General features: G+C 45.7%; 1 protein-coding gene across 4 annotated transcripts in view; it reads right to left on the bottom strand.

Moving 5' to 3' along the window:
* Positions 1–19,824, bottom strand: part of Vcan (versican) — a 104,400-nt gene extending 84,576 nt beyond the window's left edge. For 3 of the 4 annotated variants that reach the window (XM_045133500.1, XM_045133499.1, XM_045133501.1), the window contains exons 1-3: positions 19,722–19,780; positions 8,530–8,605; positions 438–812 (exon numbers count right to left, since the gene is read on the bottom strand). In XM_045133500.1, the coding sequence (XP_044989435.1) occupies positions 438–812; positions 8,530–8,599 (445 nt within the window). In that variant the 5' untranslated portion in view covers positions 8,600–8,605; positions 19,722–19,780. Of the gene's footprint in view, positions 1–437; positions 813–8,529; positions 8,606–19,721 lie in introns of all 4 variants that reach the window. The other variant, XM_004651640.3, reaches the window with a different exon arrangement.
* Between the last annotated feature and the right edge of the window lie 764 nt (positions 19,825–20,588).

Consider the following 20,588-nt stretch of genomic DNA (forward strand, 5'->3'; position numbering starts at 1 on the left):
AAAGAGAAGCTGATAGAGCGGGGGAGGGGATATTATGGAGTGGAGTTGTGAAGGGGAAAGTGAGGAAGGGGAGGGAATAATTAGGGCTTATTGTCTATAATTAATGAAAGTATCAAAAATTAAAATAAAAAAAGGAAAATTAACCATTTGTAGGTCTTAACTCTGAAGTAATTAATATTGACCTATATGTCATATATTGAGGTATTCATTATTCCTGGTGTGTTACACTTAAATGCATTGTCATTGAAGTTGTTTCATGAAATGCCACCTGCATTGACCTCTGAATGAGTTACAGGTCAATTTTGGTAAAAGGCAAGGACTGTTGGATTGATGAATGTGTTTTCCACTTGTTCACACCCTGAGCAACAGTCACCCTTGAATATTCTCTGCCGCTTTTACACCAGGTGTCATAATGTGCCACCATCTGAAAGTCTTACCATCCACGGCCAGTGACATGGAGTCCTGAGTATCTTCAATGCCATACATGACATCGCAGCGGTAAACGCCGGCATCGCTGGCCCGGAGCTTGACAATGGTGAGGGAGGCATCGCCCACGTCCTCGGGATGGGTCGGCACTGACACTCTCCCTTTGTACTCCTGACCGATCTTGACATTCCCGTTTTGGGCCACCAGAACAGTCGTCTCCTTTAAATCTTTTCCACTTTTGTCCACTTCCATCTTAGACCATTTGATTCGGAGAGATTCGCTTGTATTATAACCAGGTGGTAAGGTAGGCATGGTGGCAAAATGACAAGGTAGGCTGACTTTTCCGGACAAAGAGCCCTTAACAGGTGGGCTCTTCTCCATTTTGTCTAGATGAAAGAGAAAACATCACATTAGCATTTGGGAAGAGAGCTAATTAAGTCTACTAAATGTGTGAGAGCGTAAGAAATGCACCCAGGGTTTTGGTTACATGTAGAATGAAACAATTAGAATGATTTTACATAAAGACAGTACTATGGGATTTCAAAAATGTTTTATGGAAAAAACAGTTTAATAAAGCTCATTTTGTACATTGAAATGTAAAGCTCATTTATAAGCATTGATCACATAGTGTTTAACATGAGGGGAAAAGCAAAATAAGGCAAGGAAAGCTATGCCATCAAGGGCAGAAGGAATAGGGTAAGCTAGGAAAATTGAAAGACACACAAACATGTCTATAGTTACAGTATTCTGGAGGCTGAGGAAGGAAGACTGTCCTGAGTTCCAGTCTAGCTTAGACTACAGTGTTGATCTATCTCAGAGAAAAAAAGAGGGGCTGCAAGATGGCTCAGTTGATAAAGGTATTTGTTTGCAAAGTCTGCCAACCCAGGTTGATTTCCTAAGCTATCCATGTAGGCCATAGTGGAAAAGTCATGTAAGAATCCAGCAAATGTTTGCAGTGACAAGACCCCGGAGCATACACACACACACACACACTCACGCATGCACGCACGCACACACTCATACATGCACCTACATGCACATAAATGCAGAAATAGGTAAATAAGATTTTGAAGAGAAAGAGAAGAGAAAATTAGAAAGACCAGTGTTAAGAGAAGCAGTAAAGAGGTGATAATTATGTTTGCAGGTCAAAATTGAAAATTATTTGAGATAGTTGACACATTAGAAAAACTAAGAATAAAGCTTAGGGACAACTTGGCCCCTTTAAACAAGAGACTCGTTGTAATACCAGCCCCCGTGGCAGTCTCTGCCCAGCAGCCCTCTTCTTGGTGAGCTGCTGTTCACTGGCCCTCTCAACATGCTCATTTCCTGTGTGAGCTCTTAGGCTTTATAGAACAGGAATTCACTGGTTACAATTCAACACCTCTGCAGTTCCCCTTCCTGGAACCCATTCTCTTCTCCTGAGTCCTCCTCCAGCCACATAACCCTTGTTACACGAGGTGTCTGTGATAACAGAAATTATTGTTACTGTAGAGCTAATTTGTACAAGAATGCCCACTTCATGAAGAAGCTAATGGCAGCCTCCGTGTGAAGTGAGACAACGTGTCCCGTTACCAGACGGTGTTTAGCTAGCACCGAGTTAGTGGTCTGCATATTGTGGGACATGCAGAAATGATACAGCAGGTAAGATAACCCTTCAGATTCAGCTGGGGAAAAGTCAGGCATCTGCGAAATTCCAGGCTTTGAAAACATTTGCCTTCCTGAACATTAAAATTTACTTCAAAGAGGGTGGGCCTAAATGGTGTGCTTGCTAGTTAGTGCCCGTTAGCCAGCGTTTGAGGAAGACCGACCTTGAGCAGGCGGAGGCCAGCCTCGGCTGCGTAGTAAATTTCAGACTACCTTGAGCTACATTGAAAGACCTTGTCTCAAATAAATAAATACAAATGAAAATAACTATAAAGGCAGGCCTGTACAGTCTAAAAAGATTAAATAAATATTATATCTAGTGTAATTATGATAGAAATAACTCATTCCTAGACTGCAATGGTCATTGCCATCACATTTGTTTATCTTTTTATAAATCTTTTTATTATAACTTGCTCAGAAGACACTTAGCAAGATCTATTAAGAATGAAGTGTCCTATTGGCTGCCTCAAGTTAGTCTTTGAAGAGTTACTTAGACATATTGCATTTTGCAATGTAGTATCCAGGTGATGGTTCCATGCTTAATGGGTTCTGTGGCTTACAAACTCTCTAACTTACAGCTGAACCTCAGAGTGAGAAGAGCATGTTCCTCTGAGAGGACGGAGAACATCCCGCTGGCTGGGCACAGAACTGAGCCAGATCACTTGTCTCTTTATGCCCAACTAAGTTAGTTTGTTTTCCATGTGTGCATATGTGATGTGCACGTGTGAGGCATGTTTATATGTGTAGGTGCATGTGCATGTGCAGGCAGGTTTCTGCACATGCTTGCGGAAGCCAGAAGTGAGCATCGGGGTCTTCCTGGGTTGTGCTCTGCCTTATTACTTCATACAGGGTATCTTGCTAAAAAACCCAAACTTCACCCTTTGTCTTGCATTAGCTAGCCAGCAAGCCCACAGGGCTCCTTGTCTCTGCCTCCCCAGCACTGGAATTCTATGCACCCACCACAGTGCCCAGCCTTGCCCTTGGTTCTGGGGATAGGCACTCTCGACCTCATGCTTGCATGGCAAGCACTGTACCCATTGAGCAATCCCTCTAGGACCCTAACCAAATATCTTTAGTTCTGGGATAAGTTGATTTCATTTGCTACCTCTAAGGTAAACTGCATGAGCAGCCTTCATTCGAATTCCTTCTTAGATTCAGGACCCAGCTTACTTTGGTAGTGTTTTAATCATTATCTGAGCTGAAGTTTTTTCAAAGTCCCAGAATCCCTTTCATATATCCACCACGTCCATAGGAGAGGACCTACACCCACTCCCTACCGCATGCACATTCCTTGAGTTCACACTCAGCAACATGACAAAGACATCTGGGTTTGGTTTTAGCCAAAACTAAGGATTTTAAGAGATGAGAATTGTGAAAATTAATATTGAATTTTATGCTCACCATAGGTCCTGGTAACACTCACTCTCTTTCCTATAGAATCATTCACCACAAATAAAATTAAGTGACTTTACCACAAGTGAAATATTGCTTTTAAGTAGAATATTTTAAAAAATTAACATCAATTTCAATTATCGTAGAAATTATAAGACTCTATCAACTCCTTAAAGAAAGGCTTTTCTAATTCTTTAATATTTATTGATAAATTCTTTCACAATTTCAGGTGCATAAGGGCAGACATGATGTTTAGCCATAACTGTCAAGCAGGAAGGTTTCTGGAACTTGAAGCAGCCACTAATAACTGCTATCATGTAAGACACATTGGAACAAATTTCCCAAGAAATATTTATGGTTCTATCTTTTTATTTGCATATGATAATTAAAAGCTGTGATCTGAGACACACACACACACACACACACACACACATATATGGTTCATATATAATCCAATTTTAACAAATTAACAAAAAGCTGTAGTCAAACCTTTTAGGTATTAAATCTTGGCTCTTAACTCACTGAGTGACAATAACAAATTTAACTAAGTTTACATATTTGATGACAAAAATTTAGTAGCTTAGGGTATAATGTGAAAAGACTATAAACATTTCTTTTAGCTGCTACCTGGAGGATATGCAAAACTCTGACAATGCAACTAAATAAAAATGTATCCTGGGCTAGAGTGATGGCTTAGCAGTTAAGGTGCCTGCCTTAGAAGCGCCTTACGAAGGACCAAGTTTCAATTCCCCAGGACCCACATAAGACAGATGCATAAGGTGGCGCATGCATCTGGAGTTAATTTGCAATGGCTTGAGGCCCTGGCATGCCCATTCTCTCTATCTGTTTCTCCCCCCCCACACACACACACAAATAAATAAATAAATAAATACTAATTTTTAAAAAGGTATCTTAACAAAAAACGATCACTGAGCCCACAGTTTGTCATATTAATGAGTACAGTAGGGGAGAAATCTCTCAATAATGGATGATCAGTTTCCTTCTATTGTGTTAGTAGATTCTTCACAATATAAATGTTGTAAATCCCAACTGTATGCCCGTGTATACCCAGAGACCTTAGCTAAATAAATATACAATGGAAGATATTTAAATTTTCATACTCTTGATTCCTCTCTCATTAATGAACTCACAACTGTATTCTATTTCCTACTGTAAGGAGAACAATAAAATGGGTAAATTATCAATAATTAAGATAGCTTATAATAATATTACGTATTATTAATGCAAATGGAAAAGTGTCTCTTAATGTTAGTTTTTGACTCTTGTATTTCTGAGAATAAATAAACCTTTAGACAAGAGAAAATACTTGTTTGGATTCCACAACTTAATGTTGTCTATCCCATGAAAAACAGCAAATTTGTTTTATGTGAATTTTATATTTTCCACTTTTGTCTCTCACAGGAAATTCTTTCAAAATCTTCCCGAAATTAATTATATCATTTAATGGTGGTCAAAGAGTTTACTTAATATTATTGGTCTTAATGCTATTTTTAATTCTATGAGGGAAATACACCATATTTTATTTTGTATCAGTTCTCTATTTCAAGTGGAATGAAGTCTAAACCTAAGTGAAAGGTAATTGTGGTGGTTTGATTCAGGTGTCCCCCATAAACTTAGGTGTTCTGAATGCTAGGTTCCCAGCTGATGAAGATTTGGGAATTAATGCCTCCTGGAGGGAGTGTATTGTTGGGGGCGGGCTTAAGGGCTTTATAGCCAGTTTCCCCATGCCAGTGTTTGGCACACCTTCCTGTTGCTGTAGTCCACCTTATGTTGGCCAGGGGGTGATGTCCACCCTCTGCTCATGCCATCGTTTTCCCCTGCCATCGTGGAGCTTCCCCTCGAGCCTGTAAGCCAAAATAAATCTCTTTTTCCCAGAAGCTACTCTTGGTTGGGTGATTTCTAACAGCAATGCGAACCGGACTGCAACAGTAATCTTCTCTTTCTAGGTTTGGCCACCAAATTCAACAACCCCTTATCCTGACCCTTCCTCCCTCCTGTCTTCACTGAATGTTCTTCTCTTCATTCCCTTCACATTCGCTACGTGGGACATGTTAAGAAGACAATCTCTGGGCAGTTAACAGATGGCGAAACCTGACTCTGCCCCTGGGATCATTCACTCTGGTCTTGACGCTTCACACTCATTCAGCCAGGTGACATGTAAAGTGTTATGCACTGGCAAGAAGGACCGTTTTCATGGCTTACTGGCTACTTGGGGGAAGTAACGACATAATTTATCACTGGAGTGGGCTATATGCTGTACCAGTTACACCAGCACAAGGCAGGAGAAATATGGAGGGAAGGCTTTTAAACTAGGCTTCAAGGGCCAGGAAGAGGTAGGGAAGTGGAGAGGACTACTAAGAAATCAATTCATCCTGCATTCTTGTGCATGCATCAATCCCATGCATTAGTAGGTCTGAGTTCTCTCCCTGCACACATTCAATTCACACCTCACCATGGCTACCACTTGAAGTAAGCTACCTGATCTAGACGCAGGTGGTCACAATAACCCACCCACCCCAAAAGAATTTGGCTGTATTCTCCTATAATCAAATATTCCCAGAAGAACAAAAATGGATATTTAAAAACTTTTGTTGGCCTGGGGTGATGGCTCAGCAGTTAAAGGAACTTGCTTATATAGCCTGTCACCCATGTTCAATTCCCCAGTACGCTTGTAGAGCCAGATGCAAAACATGAGCATGTGTCTGGAGTTCCTTTGCAGGATCAAGAGGCCCTGGTGCACCCATTCATTCCCTCTCTCTCTCTCTGTCTCTCTCATACATACATGCAAATAAATAATACAAAATGTTTAAAAAAAAAACCATTAATCAGGGTTGGAGACCTGAGTTAGCAGTTAAGGTGCTTGCCTGCAAAGCCAAATGACCCAGGTGCAATTCCCCAAGATGCAAATGGTGGCACATGTGTCTGTGTTTGCAGTCGCTAGAGGCCCTGGTGTGCCCATTCATTCTCTTCTCTTCTCTTCTCTTCTCTTCTCTTCTCTTCTCTTCTCTTCTCTTCTCTTCTCTTCTCTTCTCTTCTCTTCTCTCTCCCTCTCCCTCTCCCTCTCCCTCTCCCTCTCCCTCTCCCTCTCCCTCTCCCTCTCCCTCTCCCTCTCCCTCTCCCTCTCCCTCTCCCTCTCCCTCTCCCTCTCCCTCTTTCTCTCATAAGTAAATAATTTTTTAATCAATACTTCTTCCAATTATTGAGATTCATAAGTGCTTTCTACTGCACTTACAACAAATCCTGTCTTCTTTAAAATTCACACTGCTCAAAGTAGACTTATGCACAGAAGACAGTGGTGATGGTGCCAGCCTCTGTGGGCTGCCCTCTTCACTCCGGTGTTCTGGAAGCAAGTTCTCCTCTCAGCACCTTAACTTGCTCTTTGTAACGCATGGGCAGTGGCTGTTTTGCTGAACTAATGGTAAGCGTCCATTCACCATGAGTCCAAATGTCTGGGTGACGCTGCTTTTGATACAAGCTGATATTTGCCTATCACTCTGTCCATGCCTCCTACTTTCTCTTTGGTCACTACTGTGACCAACTGCCATGACTTCTGCCTTCTCAGCACACTTCTTACACTCCTGCTTGAAGGCCATACTTGGTAGCCCGGCTTCAGCTCACATGTTCCTTTCTCAAGGAGCCCTTACCAACTCCTGTAACCCAGGCCATCGTCTATGATGTTGCTCAGTTTGGTTTTCATCAACCAGTAAACACCTAGAATGATTCTCTATTTGTTTCTTGTTTGTGGAATAAAAGTGTGTGTAATGAAGACCAGGACAGTGGGTGAATCACTCTCTGATCTATTCCTGAATATCTTGAATAGTACTTGATACAAAGAAGCATTCGAAATAGTGTCGAAAGGTACATGAATGAGTGAGTGGGTAGGAAGACACGGGTGGGTGAATGAATGGATAGATACGGAGTGGATAAATGAAAATGGAATGTGCTAAGTCTTGAAAATTAAATCAATATATACCTAGAGATAACAAGAGAGGGGGATCCAAGCAAAAGGAAATCAGAAAATATAAAAGTCCATGTATTTCAGATTATTCCAGAACGATGGAAGCATTGGGTAAGGGTGAGAAGGAGATGGATGTTGAGTCTAGAAAGCACACGAGATAGAGCCAAGCAAGAAGCTCAGAAGAGCTTTCAAAATCTTCAGTGCATCCCTTCAAAGAGACAAACATGTCACTTGGAATTATAGAACCCTCACTAGGTGCATGTAGGACGTAAAGCTAAGAAAGAACAGCAGAGCGCGTGGGCACTTTCCCCATTGACTCTCAACACAGAAGGAAAGGAGGGGTAAGTACAAACACTGGCTATGAACCTTTAAGCTTCTTGAATCTTTTCACATTCTAGTTTTCTGAATATTTAATGATCTTCCTTCGTTGTAGGAAATTCTTTGAGGAGTACTGAATAAGTTAGAATTGTAAAATATGCCCAATGCCAGATGCAAGCCTTTTCACTCAGTCCAGAAGTAATTCAGGAATCAGCTGTCATGGTACATGCCAGTTCTCTCAGCTTTCAGGAAGCTAAGGACAGTGGATGATGAGGACTGGCCCGGCCTGGACTACATAAGGTGACCCTGTTAAAACCCACAATTGGGGCTGGAAAGATGGCTTAGCGGTTAGGCGCTTGCCTGTGAAGCCTAAGGACCCTGGTTCGAGGCTCGATTTCCCAGGACCCATGTTAGCCAGATGCACAAGGGGGCGCACGCATCTGGAGTTCCTTTGTGGTGGCTCGAGGTCCTGGCACGCTCATATTCTCCTTCTCCCCACCCCTTCCTCTTTCTATCTGTCACTTTCAAATAAATAAATTAAAAAAAACTCCACAATTAACAAAAGTAATCTGGGAAGAAACAGAAAGCTCACCAATAACTATTTGTCCTTTTGTCTTGATTGATTTATTTAGATAAAATGCTTTGGTTATAATATAATTTTATTTAGCACCAAACAGATTTTAAAAGATTCTGTGGTCTCACATTGTCACTCCTTTCCGCAGCACTTGAATTCCAAGTTCACCAACAACAAAGGAGCTGCTACCACTCACCTTTAGGTAGAGCATGGGTCACTATTAAGGCTGAGCACACCCACAGGATCCTCTGTATATTTATCGGCATCTTGTCCTAGAAGGGAAGAAAACAGAGTAAATCACAAACACCCAGGGTAGTAGCTGGCATAGGACATGTGACTTGAGCACCATAGGTAATAAAAGAAGTGGCTGCTCTTGGATGGTAAAACCAGGAGACTTGTAACAGGAGGAGTTGTCACAACATTCTAATGTTTAGCTTGAATTTCACCTAAGGCAGTAGTCAACAAAACAATTACCGAATGCAATTTGGGGGACATGTAACACAATGGTTATACGCATCCATCCACAGCCTGGCAGGCTACAGGAAGAACAGAGATCACAGAGTAAGTCACTAGGGGCCGGGAACCCGCAGATCACAGAGGAAGTCACTAGGGGCCAGGAACCCGCAGATCACAAAGGAAGTCACTAGGGGCTGGGAACCCACAGATCACAGAGGAAGTCACTAGGGGCTGGGAATCTGCACACAGAAAGTAAAGCGGGCACAACCACCATCTACAGACAGGCAGGTGACCCACAACTGATCGTGGACAGAATAAAAGGAAATGATGAGAAATCCATAAAAAATGAGATCAGTGGAGCTTGTTGGCAGATAAGACACATGCCATCACCAGTCAGCCTCCAAGGGGCCTTTTTTTTTTTTTTTTTTTGGTTTGTTTGTTTTTGTTTTCTGAGGTAGGGTTTCATTCTAGCTCAGGCTGACCTGGAATTCACTATGTAGTCTCAGTGTGGCCTTGAACTCATGGCAATCCTCCTACCTCTGCCTTCCGAGTGCTGGGATTAAAGGTGTGTGCCACCACGCCCAGCAAGGGACCTTTTAAAAGCACAGACTCCATTGAGCATCTAGCTGGCTGGATAAGCAAAATGTACTGTAAGGAGCTGTTGATGACAAAAGTGACCACTGCCTGCCTTGAGCTTCAAACAGTTCCAAAGCCTCAGGACAACAAACTCTGCACTCAAAGTCAAGAAACTCTACCCTCGGCTTTGCCATTCATTGACTGTGCTTTTATAGGAAAGAAATTCAACAGTGTCTGTGGCCGAGTCGTCTCTTCCAGACTGAATTTGAAGAAGTTACCAATCACAGTGAGTACCAGTTTGGGCCAGTGACAAGTACGGACTTCAGTGTCTCCTAAAGCCGCACATGTTTAAGGCTGAGTCCCTGGTGTGGCACTGAAGGAAGGGTGAGGGCGCTGGAAGAGACAGCATCTAGTCAGAGGACACAGTCTCTGGGGAGATGTGCTCTCTGACTGTGGACCATGACTATCTTCCCCTCTTTTTGCTGCCCAGTTTGCTCTACAGGGCTAACGTGTTTCACTGCCTGATCCCAGACATAACATTCTGCCTTTCCACAGACCCCAAAAAAGGCCATCCAATTATACACCAGGACCTCTGTGGTAGTTTGAATCAGATGTTCTCAGAAACTCGTGTTCTGAATGCTTGACCCCCAGCTGATGGCAATATGGGAGCTGGAGCCTTGCTGGAGGAGTTACGTTCTGGGGTGGGCTTTATGTGGGGGGCGGAGCCAGCTATCCCTTGCCAGAGAGCGGCCCACTCTCCTGCTGCTGTCCACTTGCTGTGGCCGAAGTCGCATCCTGTCCCTGCTCAGGCCATGCTTTCCCCTGCCTTCGTGCAGCTTCCCTTCAAGACTGTAAATGAAAACAAAAGCCTTTCCTACCATCAGCTGCTTTGGGTTAGATGCTTTATCCCAGCTATAAGAAAACAAACTACATCAACCCCCAAACTGTGAACCAAAATAAGCTTTTCCCTTTATGAGATGATTGTCTTGAATATTTGTCATACTCAGTGCTAATCAATACAACTTTATTGTTGAAATGAAGTCAAAGCTTTTTGTAACTTTCAGCCCCTCACCAATACATATTTGAGAAGGTATCCTCAAAAGCCCCTTCATCTTCCTTTGAAAACAATCCTGGCTAGGCATGGTGGCAACCATCTTTAATCCCAACACTTAGGAGGCAGAAGTGGGAAGATTGTCATGAGTTCAAGACCACACTGAGAATATATAGTGAATTCCAGGTCAGCCTTGGAGGTTAAATGAGACCCTACCTCAAAAAAAAAAAAGAAAGAAAAGAAAAGAAAAAGAAAAAAAGAAAACAAATCCTGTGTTATCTAGGAAACCTAGATCGGAAAGAATAAATGCTATAAGAAATCCAGGTCCAGGGTGTGCTCAAGGTTAATAGCATAATCTTTGCCAACAATTTATTTTTCCATGATATTATTCTATATTTGGCTTCATTTTATTTATCTTTAAATATGTGTTAGAATCCCTCTAAAAGAAAATTATTAAATTCTATGAAATTATAGAATTATAGAAATAACTGAAATTAGGTATTTCCTGAAGAGTATTTTTTTAAACTATACATCTCACCTATTCCATCTACAGATCAATTGACAATTCAAAATGGAAAGAATATATTTGGTAGTCCAAAAGTAAAGTTGTGAGATATATCCTAATATGCTAACAGACTTTGTTAAACACTAACTGGGAATTTCATAATGTTTCTACATTTCTAGATTTCTTAGAAGATACCATTGAGAGATAGTATGGATTATGGGTTTATGTGTTAGCTATGTTTAAATGAATGACAAAATATTATAAAATAATATTTCAGTTTCACAGACAAGATAGAAATTTAGGCTTTATCATAAAATCCTGTCAAAATGAGATCCATGAATATGAATTGAATCCAGGCTAGAACCCTTCCTTTAAATATCCTTCTAAACATTAATTTCCTAGTTTCTTTCAAGAAAACTTGGTGTCTTTCTTTTTTATTTTTTTCTTCTTTTTCAGGCAACCTTTATAATATATGATTTTGATTTTTGGCTCTATTGTTAAAAAGTTTTAAATACAATCTCTGCCTCTTCTACTTACACTCTGTACATAATTTCTGTAACTCTTTTTAATGTTTTTAATTATTAGGTATGTGGGTGCATTTGATTGGGTGAATGAGGGTGCTCACGTGTCAGGGCATATGCAAGGAGGTCAGAGAACATCTATTTTTTATTGTTTATTTATTTATTTGAGAGCAGCAGACAGAGAGAAAGAGGCAGAGAGAGAGAGAGAATGGGTGCGCCAGGGCCTCCAGGCACTGCAAACAAACTCTAGATGCGTGTGCCCCCAAATGTGGGTCCTGGGGAATCAAGCCCTGAATGGGGGGGGGGGGTTCCTTAGGCTTCACAGACAAGTGCTTAACCACTAAGCCATCTCTCCAGCCAGAGAACATCTTTTGGGTCAATCCTTGCCTTTCAGCTAACTTGAGGCCGAGTCTCTTGTTCACTGCTCTGGGAAACTCTTCTGTTTCTGCCTCCTTTCCTGTTGCAAGTACCCTGGGATTGCCAAAGCCCACCAGTTTCTGACTTTGGCGTGGGGCCCGGGGACCTGAATTCAAAGTCATATAGCAAGTGCTTTACTCTCTGAGCCATGTCCCCAGCCTCTTTGTAAGTTAATTTTAAGAGCTAAAATTAGTACATATTGCTGCATCGATAGAGGTCTGATAAGGTAATACACATAAAATGTTCTCAGTAGTACCCTGTATGCACGCCACTCAAAATGTATGGTTACAATCGCTAATTCAGAGCTTCTTTGGGCATTCTAATTCTTGATTTGCATCACTAGTGGAAAAATTTTTGAAAAGGATCTGAAACCTTAAAGTATAATAACCCAGGTTGCCACGACAAAAGCAGTACACAATTTCACAAATATAATAAATTGCCCTACAAGTTATTTCTACTTTTAATCATTATTTTAAAATGCATTTCATTTCCTCTACAGAAAGGAAGATTTCTAGAAGACAGAGCTTCTGTCTTATTCAATTCATGAATGCCCACATTTCTACAGTGCTGGGTTCCAGTCCGTCCCCTGAAGAGCGTCTGGCAGAACAAATGCATGGTGCAGGCTTCACCCCCACTTAGAAAAAGATGTTGAAATGCCAACAGTCCTCGTGAATCTGGACGCAGCAGAACCACCTGGTTCTTGAAATACGTTTGAATAAGTCCAGGTAAGTATGACCACAAGCCAAGAACAGCATGGGATGTTTCTCAGGATCACTCCTTCACCTAGCCTCTCCACTCCCGACCTGCCCTGTAGGCATCGGACTGTCTCCTCGGGCTGAAGGATTACCACTCACCTCTTCAGCAATTATGTCATGATGCTGGTACAGACACTTTGCCTCAGAGCTACATCTTGGTAGTTTCTTCTTAAGAATCCATGGGATCAGTCTACTCATGAGTCATTCCAAGTCTTTGGTTTCCCCAAAGCTACGCCTGTGGTCATGATTATTCATGTATACTGCTTTTCTTCTACATTTGATCTTAGTATGTGAGAAACGTTCGGAAAAGGCGTTTTCTCTGCTTCCAGCATGCCCCGACTCTTGTTTCCCTTCTTCTGCTCTCTGGTGTCTGTCTTGTAAACATGGTCTATTAGCGATAACAAGTCTGTGTGCATGGAAAGACTGCAGAGATCTGAGAGTCAGCCCCTATATTTAGCCTTCTACTTCAGTAAAGTCAAGGAGAAGAGGAAAATAAAAGTGATCTCACAATCAAGGTACAGACGGCTGCAATTGTTTCGTTGCCTAGGAGATGAGAGACAAGGTCAACAGTACTCACACCCATGAGAAATGTCTGCAGAGAGGAGAGTCACACCAAGGGTGAGCTGCCTGAAACAGAGAGGGCGCCAAGGTTCTGGTACACCAAGGTACTATTCTCCCTAGTTCCTGGGGAGGCACAACGGAGAGAGGGGTGACTTAAGGACTGCGACACGTGGGGATGTCTACCATTCTGCGAGCGGCTACTCTAGCTCACCACTTCTCTGCGCTACTTAGATAGAGTCGATGTAATACGCATCGCCCATCAGACGGGACTCCACGTTGCTCCTTGAAGAATTGCTGTAGCCCAGAGCAAACCCAAGGTTCCGTAGGACCATGTGAAGTCGTCACTGCCTGCAGCTGAATTCCTGAAACTGAGCTGCACTCAGCTTTTCTCCCGGAGCACTCCTCTGTCCTCTTCGTGGTGAGTTCTTGTCTCTGGTCTCCTGAGTCGGTCTGGCTCATGCTCTGTTTTCACTATGGCACATGCCATCACGTGGCATTGCATTTGGAAATTTCCCTTCTGTGCTCATCAAAATAGAGTATGGGGCTGGAGAGATGGCTTAGCGGTTAAGCGCCTGCCTGTGAAGCCTGAGGACCCCGGTTCGAGGCTTGATTCCCCAGGACCCACGTTAGCCAGATGCACAGGGGACGCACACATTTGGAGTTCATTTGCAGTGGCTAGAGGCCCTAGCAGGTCCATTCTCGTTCTCTCTCTCTCTGCCTCTTTCTCTGCTGGTCGGTCTCAAATAAATAAATAAAAATTTTAAAAATTTTTAAATAGAGTATGTTTAATGTTTCCTTTGCCCCTAGGGCAAAAATGACTTAGCCTTTTAGTAAATATACTGTTAAAATCATGAACATATACTCATTTTAATGTAATTAGATGCATTCAACATACAAATTTGTACAAACTTTTTCTCCTTAAATGATATGAGCACAATCAGCAAAGTTCTACTGTTATACTTAGCAGCTATAAAATTTCCCATGGATACAATAGCAACTTATGTAATCAATACCCTGTGATTAACCTTTAAGATATTTCCAATATTTTGCTGTTTAAAATAATGCTTCAAACCTGGCCTAGGATTGCACATCTGTGATTTCAGGACTAGCAAAGGCTGAGGCAGAAGGAACACAAATGTGAGAAAAGCCTGGGCTTCAGAAAGAGCCCATGCTAATCTCAGCTACCAAGACAGAGCCAGCCTCACAACAAATCAATCAATACAATATTATGAAATAGGGTTGGAGAGATGGCTTAGCGGCTAAGGCACTTGCCTGCAAAGCCAAGGGACCCAGGTTCAACTCCCCAGGACCCACGTAAGGATACACAAGGGGGCGCATGTATCTGGAGTTCATTTGCAGTAGCTTTAAGCCCTGACACTCCCATTCTCTCTCTCTCTCTTTCTCCCTCCTCCAACTCCTTCTCTCTCTCTCCTAAATCAATAAATAAAAATAATTTTTAAAATTATAAAATTAAATCATTGTTCATTTACCTTGTGTAACACTGGTACCATAACACTTTTTAGAGTTAGAATTTGTGGGTCAAAGGATGTATACATTTGAAAAAAATTTACAGTAAATAAACTTGATTAATAAATTATTTTCTAAAGAAAATAAACTTATTTATGTTCCCACAATAGCTTATGATATAGTGTCCCTAAAAGCCAGCCAACAAAAATACTTCTCAAACTTTTTCTTCACTGCTCTGAAGGGACAGAAACCTTCTGCAGAAAATGGGTGGCTGAGTGATGGAGGAAGACACCTGAAATCGCCATCTGGCCGCCACACACATGCAGACCTGCACATACACATATCACACGCCACAGCACATATACCCTACAGATACCCATACACAGAAAAGAGGAAAACAGAAAAAAATCCATGTATGCATCTAAAATACAAAAATCACGCACAAAAATATACACATATATGATCTATCAAGGTTATGCTACAAGAAGAGGCTGCTAAAGATTCATTAATGCAAATGGAACTTGGCCGAGACATCTTTATCTCTACTCTCCCTTGTTCTTATTGCAAAATCACAGAGGATCAAGGCTTTGTGTGTCTGGTAAAGCACAGACCCAGGCAACATTCTGCATCATTTTTCACACAAGACCGGGTATCACCCACCAATGAGTGCTTGTCTGTTATAATTTCTGTAGCTGTGTGGTGAATGAAAGAAATAATCACTAACTGAAATCAGCTATTCTCTCCACAGGACCATTGTCTTGAGAAGCTCTACTCCTTCCAGGGCTGCGCCCCACATGAAATACAGTGTCTGTGGATACCTGTCCAGGAATAAAGTCAACAAAACTGCTTAACAGGAAAGACTCGCTTAGGTACCTGACTGTGGGAGACAGGATTAGTTAGCCTTCTTTGTGCTCTCAAAGGGTCCCAGATGCTCAGTTTTTGACCAATCATTAACTACAGAGTGTTTAAGCATAGCAATGTAAGGAAACAAAGAACAATGGACGTATCATTCAATTGACCATATTGAGCTTTGAGCTAGCTCTCTTGATCCTTTCCAAACAGAAATTTACTAGTGCAAAGATGCAGGTATCTTGGAGTATCAGAAGTATTTCCCTGCAATTTGCAAAAGCAAAGAAAAAAGAGAACCCTACCTTATATACATGCATAAAACTAAAGAGATGATTTTTAAGCTTCATTGCCTTAAAGGATGAAATAAACTTTAGGGAGGAGCTTAAGTGTTTAAATCTAACCACCAAAACACAAAACGTTAAACTCATACACAAAGTTGAAGCGATGGTCTGTCTTGAACCTCATCCTTCTTCCTCCCACCCACAAGATGAAAGACTGTGGACTTCCTGCTGGAGGAAGCAATTGCTCAATTGCTTTGGAAACTGTCGGGGCCATTGCAGCAGCATGAACGGGACAGACGTGCAATTTGTGAAATATTCCCTTTTTTTCCTTGGAGCTCAGAACTGGAACTGGCAGTAAGATTCCGACACCTTCCCCTTGCTGCCTTGCTCTTATATTTCCAAGTTACATTATTTCCCAAGTTGGAAACCTAACTCAAACTCAGAAAACTAATTGTTGCTTTTCTTGCTGTTTTTCTTCTCTATTTTATATTAAATTCAAAATATCTGACTTTAGATTTATATATGGATATTTTCCCAGTGAGTTTGATACAATGGCCAACAAGTACTTGACACAATTTAGGTCACAGCTTATAGAAGGAAACAAAAAGAAAAGTGGGCCAATTGGTAACAGAATTTACAATGGTGGAGATCACTAAAGCCCAGTTCTTCCAAATTCGAGCCCAGAAGATGTAGAAGCCGTGTAAGCGCAGAAAGGCTTGTTCTGAGGACCTGCTCGGCACCGCGCCCACTGTCGGGCTCAGCACTGATGGACCAGGATGTCACCGTGACACCCACGCCCATGCCCACCGCGACCACGCGGCGCTGGTCCTCGTGGAAAAACCCGAAGTGCATCCTTTTGCCCCTCTACACGAATTTTATGGCAATCAGGCACGTGATGTATATGGAAGCCGACTAAAAGCCGTCTTTAGACAGTCTGGTTATATTTTAAAACATGGAGCCCAGGACATATGTCTCAGTTGTTGTTTTTTTTTTTTAATGTAAAAGAGTTTACTTGCATCAAATCTTCACTTCCCCTTCTCTTGAAGCAAAATCTCTGCATTTCTCCTTCCATTCCCAAGAAGCAAGAAGAGGTTGGGGAGGGGGCATTTAAAAGCCTTTTAATAGACGCGTTTAGGGCCGTCTGGACAGAAGTTGGGTGGGCTCCAGCTGCAGCCAGCCATCAGCCCCGCCCCGGCCCGCCCCCTTTGGCCCAGGCCGCGGGGACCCAGCCTGCGCCCTGCGCCCGTGCAGCTGTGCGTCCGTCTCGGAGCCCGGGAAGTCACGCCCGTCTCGCGCCCGCAGCTGAAACTCCAGCCCACGTGGCGGCTGGCGAACCCGGGCGCTGAGCGCAGAGCCTGGCCGGGTTCCTGCGCCCGCGGGGGCTAAGGGAGGCGGGGAGCGAGGGCGGGCGGAGTCCAGCTCCTGTGGGAGGAGCTGGACCACCTCCGCGGGCTGGTCCCCGGCCGCTCTCCATCCCAGCATCCGGCTCAGACCTGTTTGCTGCACCTTTCGGTGTGAGCGACACGAAATCTAGACCTACATCTGCAAAGGAGCCCTTCCGGCTCTTGGCTGCGTGCATCTAGCTTCCTCATCTCAGCTCTTTGCAATTCCGCTTTCCCTCCATTGTCCCCTGGGCTTCCCCATCCTTCCCTTTCCTGGTTCCACAGGCGATCGCTCGCCGCCCCCCCCCCCCCCCCGCGCTCCCGGTTTCTATGTTCAGTGTTTGTCCTAAAGTTGAGCCAGTTAAAAGTTTTGGATTCGGGACCCAAAGCACGGGGATGGGGGCCCTAGCGTTGCGTTCAAATGGTCGTAGACCTTCACGAAATTTGAGAAAGCAGAGGATTTCCACATTTTATTTCTTAAAGATGCCCACATCGTGCGTCAAGAGCTCCAAAACCTGGATCTGTCGCTAGCATTGTGCCCGTCCACCCAGCAGGAGACACCACCCAGCACGGCGGACTCGAGAACAGGCGCCTCCGCACCCGAAAGAGCGTAGCCCCGCCTCCTCCAACTGTCCCAAGATGTGCACCTTGGATTCCGCAACGGAAACTAACCATGGATGGGAAACGAGGGTCTTCTCCCCTGGAACGGAGGTTTGGAAAAGAGGAAAGAGGCTCGCGGGGCGCCTCTCCACATCTCTCCATCAGGGGGAGCCCACACCCGGCAAAAAATATATATAAATAAATATTTTTTTAAAAAAACCCTCCCAGTTCCTAGACATCTGGGTTCTGGAAGCACCAAGCCCGCAACTAGAGGCCGCCCGCAAGGCGCGCACCGCCCCCCCCCCCGCTCCTCCCTCCCGCCCGGCCTCCGGGACCGAGAAGGGTTTCACACCAGCCATTCATCTGTCAGCCGTGGGGGAGGGGGAGCAAAAGCCCATCGAGGGGAGGCTGAGGGAGACCGGAGAAGATGGAGATAAAGAGAGAGAGAGAGAGAAGGAGGAGGAGAGAGAAGGGAGGTGCGGAGACCAGAAGAGCGGGCCGGGGACGCAGGACTCCCGACCTGGGGCAGCCTCGCCCCCATCCCGCAGCATCGCCGGAGAACCCGCGGGACTTGCAAGGTCTCCGGGCGAACAGCTCAGACTAGGACTTGCTTTTCTTACCCAGCCCTCAGCTGGCTCACCCCCTGGCGGTCCCCGCAGTCTGCCCGGTGACCGCGAGAACGCACTGGCTCAGCGCGGGCGCCCCGGGCTCCAGGGCGCCCACGTCTGCGCCCCGCCAGCCTGCGCACTCGCCGGGCCAGGGCGCCTCCCCGCGCGCGCTCTCCGCCGCCTCGCCGCTCTCCCGCCAGTGAAGTTGCTCAACTGCGGTCGAGTACGGGGAGCGGGTGGGGATACGGAAGGGAACCGCGGACAGCGGTAACCTAGAAGAGATGGCAGGAGCCATCAGCCCCGCATTCGGGTCCCCGAGTCACCTTTGTCTGGAGAGCGCCTTGGGCACTGGGTGGCTAGTTGAGATAGGCAGGACAGTCCCCACTTCGCTTTTGAGAACGAGAAGCATATGTGTGTGTATACATACACACATATACACACATGCATGCGTGCATGCATTGCACATCCCCGCTAGTTCGGGAAGCTTTCCCGCCCAGGCGCCTCCCAGACCTCCGAGGCGATCCAACAACCCCACCCCCATTCGCTGCGCCTCCCCAGCTCGTCCCGTCGCACCGCGCCGCGCCGCGCAGGACAAAAGAACCCAGGGGGCCACAGGAAAGAGCTGTGACAGCCCCGGGTCATCAAAGAAACGCAGCTCCGGGACCCCGCACGCCCCTCGCCTGCCGGGCGCCCTTCCACATCGCCTGCCGGAGCCTAGCATCCTGTCCGGGCAGGTCAGGGGCTGCGAGGGTCGGGGTGCCCTGTCAGGACCTGCCCAGGAGAGGCTTTCCAGGAACACCAGGCACTGGCCACACACCAGGGGCCAGGAAGCCAGGTGGCCTGCACCAAGGTGGCTCCAGGGACTTGCAGATGTGCAAGTCCCCGGGAGTTCCCATTCAAACTTTTGCCTCAAGAAGGCGAAGAGCAGTAACAATAGCAACAACAAGAACAAAAAAAATCAAGGTGTCGGGGGTACCCCTCATTCTTCCAACTCGAGAAAGCACGACTTTTCTCGGATTTCTCTACAACCTCCTTCCCCCAATTCCGTTAGTCTTACTTCCCACACTCCACCCTGGGCTCCTTTTGTCTAGATTTTCCCCCCCAGCACCAAGGGTCCCTCTGTCTGCTTCTCTCCACGAGTCGTTTTGAAAGTTACCTGAATTTTTCAACTGCACATATTGTCTTCCCCTAACAGCTAATTGTCTTTGCCTTAATTAAAAGCTACATCCAATAGTAATATTCCTCTCTTTTCTTTTTAAGTCCAGCGATTGCTTCATATATATATATATTTTTTTCTTTTCTTGCAAGTTTTTCTTCCCTCTCTCTCTTTTAAAGGAGGAACAAAAGAAACGTGATTACCTTGAAAGGCGGCTTGTTGCAGTTTGGGGGAGAAAATCCTCCGCGGCGCTGCGCTGCGCTGCGCGGTGCGAGTGTGCTCGGCGCCCGCCCGCAGCTCGCGGGGGGAAGCGCGGCGGCCCGGGGCGCGGCGTGCGGGGCGCGGGGCGCGGGACGGCGCCGCGGGGCAGCAAGGATGCGCCTCCTCCGGCTCCGGGTCCCGGCCGCGGGGCTGTCCTCCGAGCCTGACGTCCGAGGCTCTTGCGCCCGCGCGCCTCGGAGTCCTTCCCCAGAAAGGCTCGGGCCAGCTCGCCTGCAAGTTCAAATGCGGGTTGTGACACCCACCGTCATTATATCAGCGCGCCGTCAGCGCCGAGGAGGAGACTGAGCGGGGAGGAGGAGGAGGGAGGGGAGGAGGGTTCATTCACAGGCTCCGGAGCCCTGCGCAGCCAAGGCCACTCCTAAGAGCGCAGGCTGGGGAAGCGGGCGGAGGGGGCGGAAAGGCGCTCCCGCGTCGCCAGCCTCCCTCACCGGGCACTCCCACCTCTCGGCGCTGCTGCCCGACGACAAGACCAATCGGTGGGGGCCGGGGGCGCTCCCCGTTCAGCCCCTCGCGGGTCACACCGCGCGCAGCTCGCGTAGCCCGCCGCCCGCCCCACCCCCGCTCCCCGCCGCCCCTGCGCCGCCGGCTCTGAGCGCGAGCAAAGGGACCCCCGGGCGGCTGCGCCGGGCGGGCGCGGGGCCGTGGGCTGTGCTCGGCGCCTCGGAGCAGGCAGAACTCGGTAAAAGCCAGCAAAGAACTTGGCTGCAGTGACTTTTGCGCGCCCACAAAGCCTGCCTGTCCCGTGTGAAGGAGTGTCTGGCGCGAGGCTCCTGCAGACCCCAAGGAGA

The sequence above is a fragment of the Jaculus jaculus genome, chromosome 14 (assembly GCF_020740685.1).
Source record: "Jaculus jaculus isolate mJacJac1 chromosome 14, mJacJac1.mat.Y.cur, whole genome shotgun sequence".
In the NCBI taxonomy this organism is placed as follows: domain Eukaryota; kingdom Metazoa; phylum Chordata; class Mammalia; order Rodentia; family Dipodidae; genus Jaculus; species Jaculus jaculus.